The sequence below is a fragment of the Gavialis gangeticus genome, unplaced genomic scaffold (assembly GCF_001723915.1).
Source record: "Gavialis gangeticus isolate Ggan-Ray unplaced genomic scaffold, GavGan_comp1, whole genome shotgun sequence".
NCBI classification, from domain to species: Eukaryota; Metazoa; Chordata; order Crocodylia; family Gavialidae; genus Gavialis; species Gavialis gangeticus.
Window position 1 is genome coordinate 150,494,751 of NW_017729032.1, and position 14,906 is coordinate 150,509,656.

The following is a 14,906-nucleotide window of genomic DNA, read 5'->3' on the forward strand; positions in this document are numbered from 1 at the left end:
GGTTAGAAATTATACTCTTCATATCACTGAACTCAAAGAAGGTTTCCCAGCCTTTTGGCATGCATCTAATTCCAAGTGTAGAAACAAAGACCTCTTGGCAAGAGGCCAGGCAATTCAAGACCACTTCATTTCACTGTTAGTGAATCTGCTTCTATAAATTCAGCTGGGTTCTCAGTCAGATTAACATAACCCCCTTCCAGTTAGTGACATGTTTTGTGTTGAAGGGCTGGAAAGACTAATTTAACACCCGATTTGTGCTCAAGAACAAACTCTCAGGCCAACCTTTCAATGATCCTTGACAATTAATCATTTCCTCAATTCTTGATGCTTTTTGTGGCCTCGGGGCAAAAGGAAACTAACCATCTTTCATAGGCTACTGGATTATTGTGGATAAAGCCATGATTAATCAAACACCAGACACTGACAGAGATTCTGCTTTCATTTCCTTTTAGAGGAGCCCTTTTAAGAGTATTCTAAATGCACGGTCTCATGAATAGATTTGATGAAAAACGCTTACCGATTTACAACTTCCATTGAATGTAATGACATATCCATGTTAACCAAAACAGAAAAATACTCTGTTATCTGACTGGACTGCATTAATTTAAGCAACATTTCTATAGCAACTAAAGGATTATTTTCCACTAGGTCAGGCAGCTTTGCAGGAGTGAGGCCAATGTGGTAAACTAGCTTCGGGTCTTTTTCCAGTTCTCCGAGAAGCTACAAGGAGAAAAAAAAATTAAGTTTAACTCAAACTGTAGTGACCAAATGGGTATTTGGAGTAGGTCAGCTAGAAACTGTTGGACTGATTACAGGCTGTGTACCCCAATGCTTTTTTCTTAAGGTTTCGCTAAATCTTGACTTCAATTTCTTCCATTTAATGCCATCCCCACAATCTTCATAAGTTTAACACGGTTTTAGCTTTTAACCAAGATTTTCCCTTCCCCTTTTCTTTTGGGAAGGTGACCAGACACATCTGGGCTGCCAAAGATATAATGAGCAGGAAGTTTAAAAATCCTTACAAGATTGCACTTCAAAATAGTGACATTTTGTAAGAAGATAGGAAGATGTTTAGCAATAATGAAACATTAGTACACATACCAAGGCAGTAAATTAATTTTCATGAATGAAGTAACTATAAAAACAACTAATATATATATTTTATTAGATGTCTCTTAAACAGTTCTATCATACTTTAAAATTGTGAACTCCTGTACAATTCCCCCTTTCCAGCCAGTCTAATCACATGGCTAACAGTAATTAGAGATTCACCAGTTATATTTGTTGTGTCTTCCTTTAAACTAAATAGGAATACATGCAGGAATCCAGGTATGTATATAACCACGCCATGCAGAACTGGGACTCAGCTGACCCAGTGACTTGCAACAGAAGCCAGGCCTGGATTTTGTTACGATTGTCTGAACATGCTCTGTCTTGCACAAAAGTACTATTTACACAAAAAGCTACTCAATTTGTGCATATTAAATCCTGTATATTGAAACAACCAACCAACCCAAAACAACCACCTGTCTAAACTAGAGGAAAATAACTAGCCAGTTGGATTAAATACTCTTTATACATTTTAGATCTGCTTTCTTATATTTCAATACTAGGGCAGGCAAGTACAAAAAGCCTTTATGTTTTGAAATTTATGGTACATAGTAGTCCTGTATTATAATAATAAAAATAATAAATACAACCCACACCATCCAAACATTATTTTTCTTTTGCAGCAAAGTGTTTTACTTCCTCTCCAAATCACAGCAAGCTCCCTGAGCTGCTAAAAGTAACTTTGACAAGTTGTCTTATACAGAAAGGGACAGCTGTGTGGAGAGGTAGTTAGCCTTCTTAGCCTGAAGTCAGGCAGAAGGCAGGGTGGGGTTGTACCTTATAGACAGATAGCTAAAAGAAGAAACTCCTGCAAATTTGCACTCACTGATGAACAGCATCTGAAGTAGTGAGCTCAAGTTCACAAAAGCTTATGCTGTATTTAGTTAGTCTACAAGTTGTATGGTGAACATCTTCCTTATGCATCATCAAGGTTAGTGGATGCAAATCAGCAGTAACTGTCAATAATACTGGTAAGATTAGGCCCTTGGTGATTCTAAATAACCATCCTATTGAAAGCCTTGACCAAACGTAAAACAGCATTATTGCTGTTTTCTAATCAGGGAAAGACTGATGATGCTACTTAGCATATAGTTTAGCCTTTGTTCAGCTGGCAGTTATTTGCTGTCTCCACCCATCATTCCCCACCAAGTTTTTCAGATATTTTTCTTATCTACCTAGAAGCAAGTGGAAAAAAAAACAAAACACTGAAAATCCCAGAATTCAGATACAAAGATACAGTCACAGGAAGGATTAGACAGGAAGACACCTGAACATAAATACACACCTGTGTTTGCTGTGGAGAAGACAAGGGGCTTTTGAAAGCCTTAGCCATGATTCTTTTGATTTCTACTCCAGTGCTGTTTTTAACACACATCGACTTATCCCACTGAATTGTATGATCCGGCTCTATTGGGTTTAGCCAAGCCAGTTCATCCTCACAAATATGGAGTGGAGGTGGTGGCCGGATAAATTCTGGTCGAAAGTGACCTGGAAGACAGTTTTGTGAAGATTTCCTCTAGAGAAAAGACTAAAGAGGTGAATTGTTTTAAAACTTGGCTAAAATAACTTTTTATTTAAAAAGGGTGAAAATATCCATGCTGTAAATGGTCCTTTCCCCACCCCACACGCATGTAATCATGACAGCTGGTCACACACACTTGCCTGACTGCTCTGGGATTCAGTCTGAATGGCAAGCTACTATCAAATCACCAGCACCACTGAGGTTCATTGGGATCTGTTAGCTGGGGCAGATCCTGCAAAAGGAGCAAACAGAGCACATGCAAACAAGGCCAAATTCTGTTAGTTAGCAGGGTCCATCCTGGTCCTTATGCTTTTGTACAATGGCACGAAGAGTTAAGCTGCCTTGACCCTCCCTTGGTTCCTTCAGTCTGAATTCCCTGAGACCTAGGGATTCCAAAAGCAGGGATGGAGAGGAGGTTTTGGGATCCATGAACTGCAACACCCTGAGGAACCAGCATTACTATGTCAAGTAACATGCAAGCAGCACAAATCCTACTTGTAGCATCCTCTAGAAAATGGGATGAGGATTCACAGCTGATCAGACAGGTAAGGACTGCAATAATGTTTTTCTAAATTTGGTATCTCCTGCCATGTTAAGAGCAGTGTTTAATGAATGTCAACATTTGCTTTGCAAGGATGCTTTACATATCTCAAGAACTGGTATATTTCGGTAGCAAGCCAACAAAGTTGCTTATGCTCTAGCGGTGCATGCCTAAATAGAGGGCGGCTCAGATCCTTGGTAGTAAGTGAAGGGGCACTGAATGATCCACTTGGAAAGTTACTGGCATCATATCAGGTGCCTGGAAAGCCCAGGTGATCTGTTCACAAAGAGGTCCCAACCTCTTTGCAAGATAAAGCTGTGAAAGAATAAACTCTGGAGACATCCAGAGGATGCACCTTCTCTTGTGAAGCAGCATGTTGTTGCAAGGAGACTAGTGAGGTGACTGATTAGTTCAGAAGGAATTCTGGAATTACTTTAGGAATGAACCTGGAATTCAGCTTTATCACCAGCATGGCCCTAAGGAATGATAAATTCCAGCCAGGAGGGCTTGAACATGAGCAACCTTCTCAAGTGGTATAATGGCAACTAGCATGATTACCTTGTTAGAGAAGCAGCATAAGGAATGCTGGTAAAATCCTGAAGGAAGGTTCAATAACCTGAAGAAGGACCATGCTGAGATCCCAAATATAAGTTTAACTGGTCAGCAGGCACAAGCGACATCTGATGAATCCTGCTATAGATGGCCCATGAGACAACTAGACTGGAATGCACCATTACCAGTCCTCGGGGTGGCTGACCTCTGCCTGGTCTCTCTATAGCACCATGCGTGCACTGTACAGGAAATGGATCTCTACTTGACTTCAAGGAGAATATTTACTCCAGAAAGGGAAACACACTTAAGACTATTTAAATGGCAGGGCTGATTACAGAGACAACACAAGACATGGATGATTACAGAATTTGGAAGACTGAAAGAATTAGAGAACAGTAGAGTCTAGCCAATTGGAAATTTCTAGGTTCCATCTTGACACCACAGGAAATAAGAGGGAAGGTGAATGCCATTTCAACCTGAACAGGAACATGAAGAGATTAGCCATGCACACCTGGCTCTGACAGAACTGTTAGCCAAAGAATCTAGTCTTGTGTCTGGGGCACATGTACACCAACCATAATTCATAAACATATGCTCAAAGAACTTGAATTGCATTTTGGAGGCTGATCTGCAGTAAGTGACCAATGAAAAAAAGCTGTGTTTTCACCTGCACTAAGATGAACCACCTAACAAAGAATCTTCTCCCTTTGAAATCTAGAAATAATCTTCCACATTCAAAGTATGAAGTAATTAGATGAGATTATCCATAGGCCTCTTATTTGCAGACAACTGTAAACCTGCAACAAAACGCAGACCTATTTGCTTGGCGCCCCGATAACACCCAAGCTGCAATGCCAAGTCTTGCTCAATAAGTCACTCTAGAGATCGACAATCTGAGACAACACAATCAAATAACTATACTAGAGGTTATAGAAATTTGACATTCAAACAATGATACATACTTTCTATAGGTGGTTTTGGTCCACTCACTAAAGCTTCTGTGATCTGTGAGGCAACAGAGCTGTCAAACCCAGAATTTGAGGAATCTGGGTCAGGATCGCTGAGAATGCTGGGGAAGCTGGCTTTGCTTTGTGTTGGCAACTCAGACTGACGCTCTGAAAAACAGTTTTCAGTTGGGAGTGTTAGAGTATAAAGTCAAACAGAAGTGTCAGGAATACTAAAAGTAGTGAGGCAATCTGAGCTTTTCAACAGCACTGCCTTAAACCAGAAAGCGTCAACATGAAATCTCTTAAGGTTTTAAATGTGGGGGTCCATGGAGCAAGCACTCAGAGATGCCAGGATGTTGGCTGGTTAGCCCTCCTTGTGCAGCAGCTGGAACTATAGACAAACAGTTCCTCAATATTGTCCACATAAAAAACTGCTGTTGTTGTCACAAAGACATAACATAATTTCAAATGGGAGAGGTGCAACAATTATGAGTAAGAGTTCGTGGGAATATTCTAACAAACAAATCTGGACTATGGGGAGAGTCAGAACCCTTGTTCTAGTCAACTTCAAAAGATCAATTATAAGCAATGTCAGACACTACTCCTGTCAGACCAGATGCCAATTTGTGGTTTTCCAAGCATTTCTTTTCTCATATTGTATGAAAAAAAATACACACTTTCAGAATCTATAGAGAACCATATGTGAAACTAAATCAAAAGTCCAAGTTTTTTCATAGCATATACCACATTCTGGTAGCATTGTATAAGCTTCTTCCCCATCTGCTATCAAGACTATGTTATTTCTCCTCCCCACCATCTCCCCATGAAGCAAAACAAGCGTCTTAGTGCTCAATAGTTAAATGATTCAGGTTAATTTCCAGTTGCAGTATCTGGACAACAAGAAGTAAGAATTTCTTGGAAGCCCACAGTGTTCTTTTAAAAGGTAAAGTAACCATATTATAGTAACCAGGACATCTGGGACATGGTGTTCATCAGTCCATTCCCATCCCCATCCCTCTCCACGCCCCCAGCAGTGCTGCTAGTCACAGAGGCAGATGGGGCAGGGACATGGGGTGCAGTCAGGGAGGCAGAGCAGCACAGTGTGGCAGGCAGGCAGGCGGGCGGGCAGGCACCACTGCTGCTGCTGTTGCATGGGAGCAAGGCAGGCAGGCAGGCTGGAGCAGTGCCCAGCCCAGCCTGCCCCCTGCCTCCAGCCACTGTTCTAGAGGAGCCAGGCCAGATGTGTGGGTGGCAGCAATGGTGCCTGCCCTGCCCACCTGCTTCATGCTGTTGCTCTGCCTCCACACCAAACTGTGCCCCAGCCTCTGCCCACAGCAGTCAATTTCAGGACTTTTGTTTCAACTTTCACCTATCAGCCAGGATGGCCAATGAAATCTGGGACTGTCCTAGACAAACTGGGATGTATGGTCAGCCTATTTAAAAACTAATTTATACAACGTAAGAAACAAGTTACGTAATGTTATTAAATCCAGTAAATACTCAGGTTATTGAAGAACTGGTTAAAAAGTAAAGACAATTTATGATAGGTGTGTACCGATAAAGATTTTCTGGGCCAATACCGATGGCTGATTATTAACCAGCCAATATATCAGCCAATACCAATCCATTGCCGATATGCAGCCTGGAAGCTTAGAGCTGGTAAGTCTGTGGGGGCCAAAAGGGGTGGGGGAAAGGAAGGCATGCCTAACACACTGATGGCACCGAGCTCAACCAAAAGCCAAGCAGGTAGGGATGCTTCCATTCCAAACAGGGCTTGAAAAGCCCACGTTTTACATTTTAGCCTAAGGGTTGGACTACATTCTAGGTCTTCTGCTGCCTGAGGGGACTCATGCTCACATCTGCACTCTCCCTTCCTAGAGAGTAAGTTGGGACAGGTCACCTTTTGCTCCTCTTGTTGACATGACCACTGTACAGCCAAAAATGCAAGATTCATGGGAACAAAGATTTCATAGACATTAGGGCTGGAAGGGATCTTGTGAGATTGGGTCCAGCCCCCTGCCTAAGGGGCAGGAAGTCAGTTAGGGTCAAAGGATCCCAGCGAGATAAGCATCCAAATGTTTCTTAAAAGTGTCCAGAGAAGGCGCTTGCACCACCTCTGGGGGCAGTCTATTCCAGGTCTTGGGGGCTCAGACAGTAAAGAAGTTTTTCATTATGTTCAACCTAAAATGGTCTCGCAGGAGTTTGTGACCGTTGGACCTCGTCATCCCTTGGGGTGCTCTGGTGAACAGGAGTTCACCGAGATCCTGATGCACACCCCTTATGTACTTACAGGCTGCCACCAACTCACCCCTGACCCTGCACTTCTCCTGGCCGAAGAGTCCCATAGCTTGCAGCCTGTCTTCATAAGGCCTGTTGTCTTGCCCTCTGATCATGCGTGTGGCTCTCCTCCGGACTCTTTCAAGCTCCTCCACATCCTTCCTAAATTGTGGAGCCCAGAATTGGATGCAGAACTCTAGCTGCAGCCTCACCAAATCCGAGTACAGCAGGAGGATGACGTCCTGGGTCTTGCTTGAGATACAAGTTAGAGTTCTGTTTGCTTTCCCAGCTGCAGTATTGCACTGACGACACATGTTCATCTTGTTGTCAATCATGACCCCCAAGTCTCTCTCAGCTTTGGTGCTAGCAAGCATAGCACTGCTGAGCCTATAAGTGTGATGCGGGTTTTTTTCCCTGCATGATGAAAATCTGAAGGCCAGTGTTAAGAGCACTTGATGCAGCAGAGTCCTGAGTTTTATTCCCCAGTGAAGCGTGAATATTTTATCCAATGATTCCTTAATGACAAAAATGCATATGTAGTACCTACATGAAGTAAGGGTGTTTGTGGGCAACATCTTTTATTGAACCAACTAGCAGTCCCTACATTGTCCTCACCCCTAGGTCACAACCATACTCCTTTTCAACCACCCTCTTACTCTATAAATGTTTTGCTCGACACAGTATGGGTAAAAACAGACGTCGCTAGAACCTGTAAAGGATTTCCCCATTTATGGGAATGTGCCCCTGGAGATCCCGGGGGAAAGTCTCCATAAGCAGGGAACCCCAACTTTCCCTTCTTACAGAGGCATCCTGAGATGTGGTGCAACAAAGGGTAGGGATGTTTATTTGCTTGCCATTTGCACCACTTTAAAATGTTTTATGGCAGCACAAATACTATATCAGGAAACATACGTTTCTACCCTAAGTTATTATATAAAACATGGGCCCCAATATCACCATTGCCTCCTGCTCTGACCATAGAGACAATGTAGGTACTTACACGCTAGACGGTTTGGGCATGCAAATCCCAGACTTGCAAATGACTTATGTCTAATAGCACAGCCTCGGCAGTGCTATGCTTGCTAGCACCACTGCTAAAAGAGACTTGGGGGGTCACACCAATGCGACACTGCATCTGGTAAAACTAACAAAACCCTGGCTTGCATCTATAGATGCTTCTCAAGTAAATCTCAGGATGTAATCCTCTCGCTGTACTCAGCCTTGGTGAGGCCGCAGCTGGAGTACTGCATTCAATTCTGGGCTCTGCAATTCAAGAAGAATGTCGAGAAGCTTGAGAGAGTCCAGAGGAGAGCCACACACATGATCAGAGGGCAAGAGAATAGGTCTTATGAAGAGAAGCTGAGAGCCATGGGACTCTTCAGCCTGGAAAAATGCAGGCTCAGGGGGACCTGGTGGCTGCTTATAAGTACATAAGGGGTGTACACATCAAGATCTGGGAGAATGTCTTTTCACCAAAGTGCCCCAAGGTAAAACAAGGACCAACGGTCATAAACTCTCACAAGACCATTTTAGGCTGGACATAAGGAAAAATTTATTATGGTCTAAGTCCCCAAGACTTGGAATAGACTCCCTCCAGAAGTGATGCAGGCACCTACTTTGGATTAATTCAAGAAATGCTTGGATGCTTATCTTGCTGAGACCCTCTGACCCTAGCTGACTTCCTGCCCCTGGGCAGGGGGCTGGACTTCATGATCTTCGAGGTCCTTTCCAGCTCTAACATCTATGAAATCTATGAACTAGAAAGGTGCTTCTTTAACATTTCCTACTGGCTACTCAGAGCATCCTCTATTCAAGTGCACTAGCTTCTTTAAAATAGTCACTGAATAGGAACCTCAGCACCTAACTTGGGGTTCTAAATTCTACTTGTGGAGCACAGTACAGGGATCCTCAGTATTATCATACTGAATTCCCTTTGTAGATCTGAGCCCAACTAAAATGTGGTTAAAGTACTGCTCAGAGACAGAATCTAAATTGGCCATTGTATTCAGTTACCTAGGGAGCTTTCACTCTTTTTGAAGTTTTTTCCCCCGACAAGCAGTGCTCCACAATTATGATGCAAGTGAATTAGAAACCTGAAATAAAAGTTACCACAGCTAATGTTTTGGCCTCAAAGGGTCCCCAAGTTTAATTTAAACTACTACTTCATTTTTTTTAATAAAAAGATTAATGAGCATGTCTTCTGCCTCTACCTTCAGCAAACTTATTGTCTTGGAACTTGGTAGGTTACATACTAAGCACAGCTCTGTGTGCAGGAGTTTACCTTCCAGCTACATGTGATACAACCCTAATTATCTGGTGTTCAGGATTCTAAATGAAGCTTGTGTCAAAATGTTAAATACCCGGTCAAAAAGAATTCTCTCCTGTAACTGCAGCCTCTCTTAGGAACATTTCAGGCTTGTTTTCTATGGATGGCACAAGGGCAGGAATCCACCTTTTGCCATGAAAGCAAAGGAGAAATCCCAAACCATTAAATTTACCAAGTATTTTTATTTTACTTTATTTTACCTGACAATTTAATTTCACTGAGAATATCTGCTTATTAGGTTCCCCCCCCCCAAGAATGCATAATGCATACCTAATTGCTTCTTTAGCATTTTCCAAGACATTTGACTGAAAAAACCCCCAAATTAAAAAAAAAAAAAATCTTGTAAACTGTTTAAGTAAAAGAAAGTAAAAACAAGAAGTTTCCCCTCTGTCCTGAGAGGGAAAAAGGATTTTGGAATATTTTTAATTAACCCCTATGCTATATAATTAATCCAAGCCAAATATAACTTCTAAACCTCAACTGCATTTGGTATATCATTTCAGTTTAGTAGCACTGTAGTCTGGAACTTAGTCCACACCCGATCAACTACAACCCATCTGCTTTGCAATCCATCAATTTCCAAGCAGCCTCAGATTTAGTAAATGGGCAAAGTCTACAAGGCCCTGATCCTGCAATTTATTTAACACAAAACCCACTGGCTCTCTCACAGAGCCTTAACTTTGTGAAGTTTAAAAGGGCACAACGGTCTAACTTTAAATGACAAATTATAGGACCAGGGCCAGGTCAGTCCCTTGGGATTAGATGTACATAAAATCCGTATCAGAAGCTTCAATAAGATGACTTTATATAGGAGAAAGAAGGCAAGCTCTTTGCACCAAGCCACTTAAAGCTATTTAAAAGTAAACAGTTACTGGAGATCTACTGCAGTGCCATTTTCCCCCTATTTGTAAGTTACAGGAAACTTCTTTGGCTTCCTCAAGGAGGATGCTGTATTGTACTGGAAAATTCAGCTTTTGCTACCAGCCAGCTACCCTTAAATCCAAACAGGTTTTGTCATATAAATAAATCTGAAATAGGGAAATATTCTGGCAAAATCCTGCCTTTTTCGCACAATCATCTGAAGACATTTTTGTCAGAATCACTGAGCAGACAAATGCAGAATTGAAGAAACAAACAGCTTACATTTTTAAGATATTCTGCAGGGACCAGCTTCACGTTAAGACCAAACCAGAAAAAAAAAAAGGTTCCATAAAGGTCTAACACTCAATTATCTCTAATATCCCGCCCTTCAAAAAAGAATCATGGTTACAAGTCAAATTATTCATACTGAACTTCTGAATCATTACTCAAAGTATGCCTTGGACCAGATATTAGAAAACAGGAGATACTATCCTTCCCTTATGAGCTTCAAAGCTCAGGACCCCTGTTCTAATGGAAAATTTTTAAGTGATCAAAAAAGCATGCATTTGAATAGGTACACTGTAGAACAGGTACAAGCCATCTTATTTTGACCAGTCCTACCATCTATTTAAGGACAACATCTTTACAAAGGCCATCAAGACTTAGAGCTCGTACATTAATAGCTTTTAAGTTTAAACCTTTGTTTGCAGTATTTATATTTTGTGGACTGAACAATTAGTTTTAGAAAAATGGCATAGTAATGAAGAAGCAGGAAAACCAAACTTCATCTTCTAGTGATGAGAAGAGGAGTTGCCTTAAGATGACACGTAGAGATAGCACACTTTTATTCCAGAAACGAGACAAACTGTGAGAAACTATCAAATCAGAGAGGAATTCTAAAGTCCATGCATGAGTTTTCATCAGGTCTTGATACAACTAATTTGGTTTATACAGCCAAGTTAATTACGCTCCTTTATTTATTTTGGTAACCACTACATATTGATTAACATAGTTACTTTTCAAGATGCCATTTTGTACAACACTTGTTTCTGGGGTTCTCATTAAAAAATTTGCCAGGTGGGGACTAATGTTCAAAGGGCAGGTATATTCAGCCCTTATAAAAAACCAGCTTATTTAAAGGTTTAATTAAGTTTAGGCACTCACAATAGCTTGGGGGGGGGGGAAGAGAACAAAGCAAAATTCAGCATTCACAAAAGATATTCAGTAAAATCCAATTAAGGCAGTCCTCAGAGGGAAGGGCTCTGAAAGGAAATGATCACCAGTATCAATCTAGACAGTAGTGCTCAACCTCCAGCCTCTGAGCCAGATCCAGCTCACAGGGCCATACAATTCAGCACATGAATCTGAAAATTTGCTGGCAGTGGGGGGGCTGCACACCAGCCCCATTTCACTCATTTGGCCTGCAGGGCCAGAAAGGTGAGCATCGCTGATCTAGATGTCCCAAGCTTCTTCTAAAACCCCTTAGACGTCCCTTATCTTCCCAAGTCATACATAACCGTCACTTTTAACGTTTTAATGATACAAGCAACCAAGTGAGCTTTCCCAACAGTGAGCCATTAATAAGAACTGAAATATCACTTTTATAAAAGTGAACATTTGATTGAAACAGCAGTTATAGCTTTGGCCGTAACTCTAAGCATTTCTTATAATTATCATACATTCACCAATATCTGCAACACTGGAAAGAAATGAAAAAAAAATGTTGTGACAGTAGAAACAAAGTATCAAATGTAAAGGATTTTGTGTTCTATAAAAGTTCTCCCTGACCTAAGGAACAAGAACAATCCAAATATAAAACTGGGTCTTTAGACATAGCAACACCCTAAAAGATGCTTCATGTCTGAAGTTTGTATTACTCAGAATTGTAGCTCTATCCATTTTAACATAAAACCTTTATAATTAACCTGTGGTGAAAAACCTAAATCATTTCTTAAATAGCCAGGGCATGGCTAAAACAGTTTGTTTCTTACCTGCTAGTGCTAGCTGAAGTCCACTTATATCTACCGACTGGGCCATGCTTCCTACGTCCAGTGAGGCAATCTGACGAGGAGTCTTTTTGAAGAGTTCCCTAGGTGGTGCCAACATCAGTTGGGAAAGAAAGAATTTTTCTGAAGGAGTTATGGGAGGTAAGAAACCTGTGGGAAAAACAAACAGGAAAAAAAAAAAGATATAAAAGAGTTCTCCTCACTTACCGTACAACAGCAAATAATATTCTGCCTTTGGTAGACTTCATATAGGAAAAGCAACACTAATATTAAAGGCATGAATCGAGCTACCACTAAGACACTTGAGTTGTGCCATTATGTTTATTCAATTGAATCAAATACTTTCGAGATACAGGACAACACTGAAAACAGGCTCTTAAAACACAGTTGTAGGATGAAATTAGTGGACAGGCAATGTTTTTATTCTGGTTTTGAGCATGTCCATTAGTCTGGATTTAAGATTTCCTAATGGCTTATCACTAGCCTAAACAACAGAAAGAGTTAGTCACTGCAATACCTGTAGTTTAATATATTAAAAACGGCGGGGGGGGGGTATGCTCAACAACCTCTTTTTATTTCTAAAACAGGGACCATCATTTTTGAAGAGGACCCCAATTGTGCTCTGAAAACTAAAATGGCTTGCATTACTAATGAATTGTATGTAGTTCTTAGTGGAAACCTGGTAGCTTTGGTAGCCTAGAAACCATTTGAAGTAAATTAAGAATATATGAAAAACATTTTATGACCATGAAGCATATTACAAACACTCTTTACTGAAGGGCATGCCAACCAGACAGCACTCCCAGTAGTCACACAGATCACTGCTGTACTGGTAAGCAACCTGAAATTAATTTGTGAAGTCTGCAGCTGGGGAGGGATGCGACACAAGAAATTCGCATGCCCTCTGCAAAGCAGTGCCCTCCACTGACTGCCACAGCACAGACTTACCGTTGGCAGGGCCAGGTGACAGCTGCAAAATTGTTATGAATAGTTTTCATACAATGCATTAAATGTGGTTAAGCATCCTAATCATTTTGAAGAAAGCATTTTCTAAAATAAATCTGTGTTAGGCAATGGATTTGTATAGGATGGGTTAAATAAGGATAATCCTGCCTCAGGCAAAGGTTTAGACTAGATGACCTCCAGAAGTCCCTTTTCCAGCCCTACATTTTTTATTTCTATGAAACAGCTCATTTAGGTATTAAAAGCATACTATAAAAAAAAAAATACATTTGTTCATTCAAGAGCTGAAGGCAGGTTACTCAGCCAGTGAAAAAACAGCAATATTTAAAAAAAAAAAATCACTGGTGTAGGCAGGCTTGAGCCCCTGAAATGGGCTTTTGATTAACAAGCCAACCAACTATTGATTATTGGTCTGTTAACGATTCTCAACCTGGGATGCCTTGAGATCCTTTCAAGGATGGTGCATGGTGCCCTGCAACATCAGCGCTCTTAGGTTTACAAACAACTCACAAGATAAACCCAGAGGCCACATCCCAAGCGGGAACGTGCAGTTTACAGAACCTCAAACACTGCAACATGCATGCAGTGCATGGTAATCTACACGCCACAAAATGCAGCACAGCAGCAAAAGGGCATGCCAGCCAGACAGCATGAGACACTGGGAAATCCTGGTACCAAAGAAAGCTGCACCAAAAAATAGTGGCGTGGCGCATGTGGCCTACCAGATGCTGGAGCCTGGCCAGCCAGAGCCACGCTCCAGTTGCTGGCCAAGCTCTGAGTGCCCAGACTGCTGCTGCTGGAGCTCCCCACCCAGCACCCCAGCTAAGCTTGCTAGGGCCAGCCCCAGCTTGCCCTACCCCACCTGGGGCAATCTGCTGTGTGTCTAGGGGCATGCCAGGGGACAACCAGCAGTGGCAATGCTGCTATTGGTCCCTGGGGAAATGCACATTTTTGCTCAGAGACATGCCCATAAATTTCAAATAGAAACCCATAGCTGTGGTGCTTCTCAGCTCAGTGCAACAAATTGTAATCCCAGTGGGAATCAGTGGCTGAAGAGTTGAGGGGGAGCAGAGGGGAGGGGAGGATGGCTGCCAGGACCATCCCCAGTCCCAGAGAAGACACACAGTGGCTGGAGCAGGGGGAGACGGGGGCTAGTCCTGGTCCCAGTGGGAGAAGGTGGCTGAAATGCTAGGGGTGGGGGTTGGAACCAGCAACAGGCAGCACTAGAGCAGGGGATAGGGTGCTCAGCCTGAGCCCAATCCTAGTAGGGGATGCCAGGGCCTGCCCCACTCCCAGTCTGGGAGAAGAAAGGTGGTGCTGGAGCAGGGGGAAGAGGGGGATGGGGCCAGCCCTGGTCCAGTTGAAAGCAAGTGTCTGGAACGCTGGGGTGAGGGGAACCTTTGGGACCGGCCCAAGTCCCAGTGATGGGCACCACTAGAGCAGGGGGAGGGTGCTGGTGCTGACCCAGTGCCAGTGGGAATGTTGGCAGGGAGGGATGCTGGGACCAACCCCAATGGGGGACAGAGCTAGAGTGGGGGGAGCCGATCCCAGTGGGAGTCAGTGGCTGGAGCATTGGGCAGGGGGGACTGCAAGGACCATCCCACTCCCAGAGAAGAGGGGCAGTAGCCAGAGCAGAGTGGGGGCAGTCCTGGTCCCAGTGGGAGTCAGTGGCTTAAGTGCTGGGCAGTGGGGGGAAGGGTTGGGGCCTGCCCAAGTCCCAGGGGTAGGCAGCACTCAAGCATCAGGAGAGTGCTGGGGCTGACCCAGTCCCAGTGGGGATGGGAATATTTTTTTTGGGGGG

General features: G+C 42.7%; 1 protein-coding gene across 2 annotated transcripts in view; it reads right to left on the reverse strand.

Annotated features, from left to right (window-relative positions):
- Positions 1-14,906, reverse strand: part of CNOT11 (CCR4-NOT transcription complex subunit 11) — a 27,061-nt gene that overhangs the window by 11,495 nt on the left and 660 nt on the right. For both annotated transcript variants that reach the window (XM_019524204.1, XM_019524205.1), the window contains exons 2-5: positions 12,128-12,292; positions 4,688-4,840; positions 2,396-2,598; positions 518-720 (exon numbers count right to left, since the gene is read on the reverse strand). In XM_019524204.1, the coding sequence (XP_019379749.1) occupies positions 518-720; positions 2,396-2,598; positions 4,688-4,840; positions 12,128-12,292 (724 nt within the window). The remainder of the gene's footprint in view (positions 1-517; positions 721-2,395; positions 2,599-4,687; positions 4,841-12,127; positions 12,293-14,906) is intronic.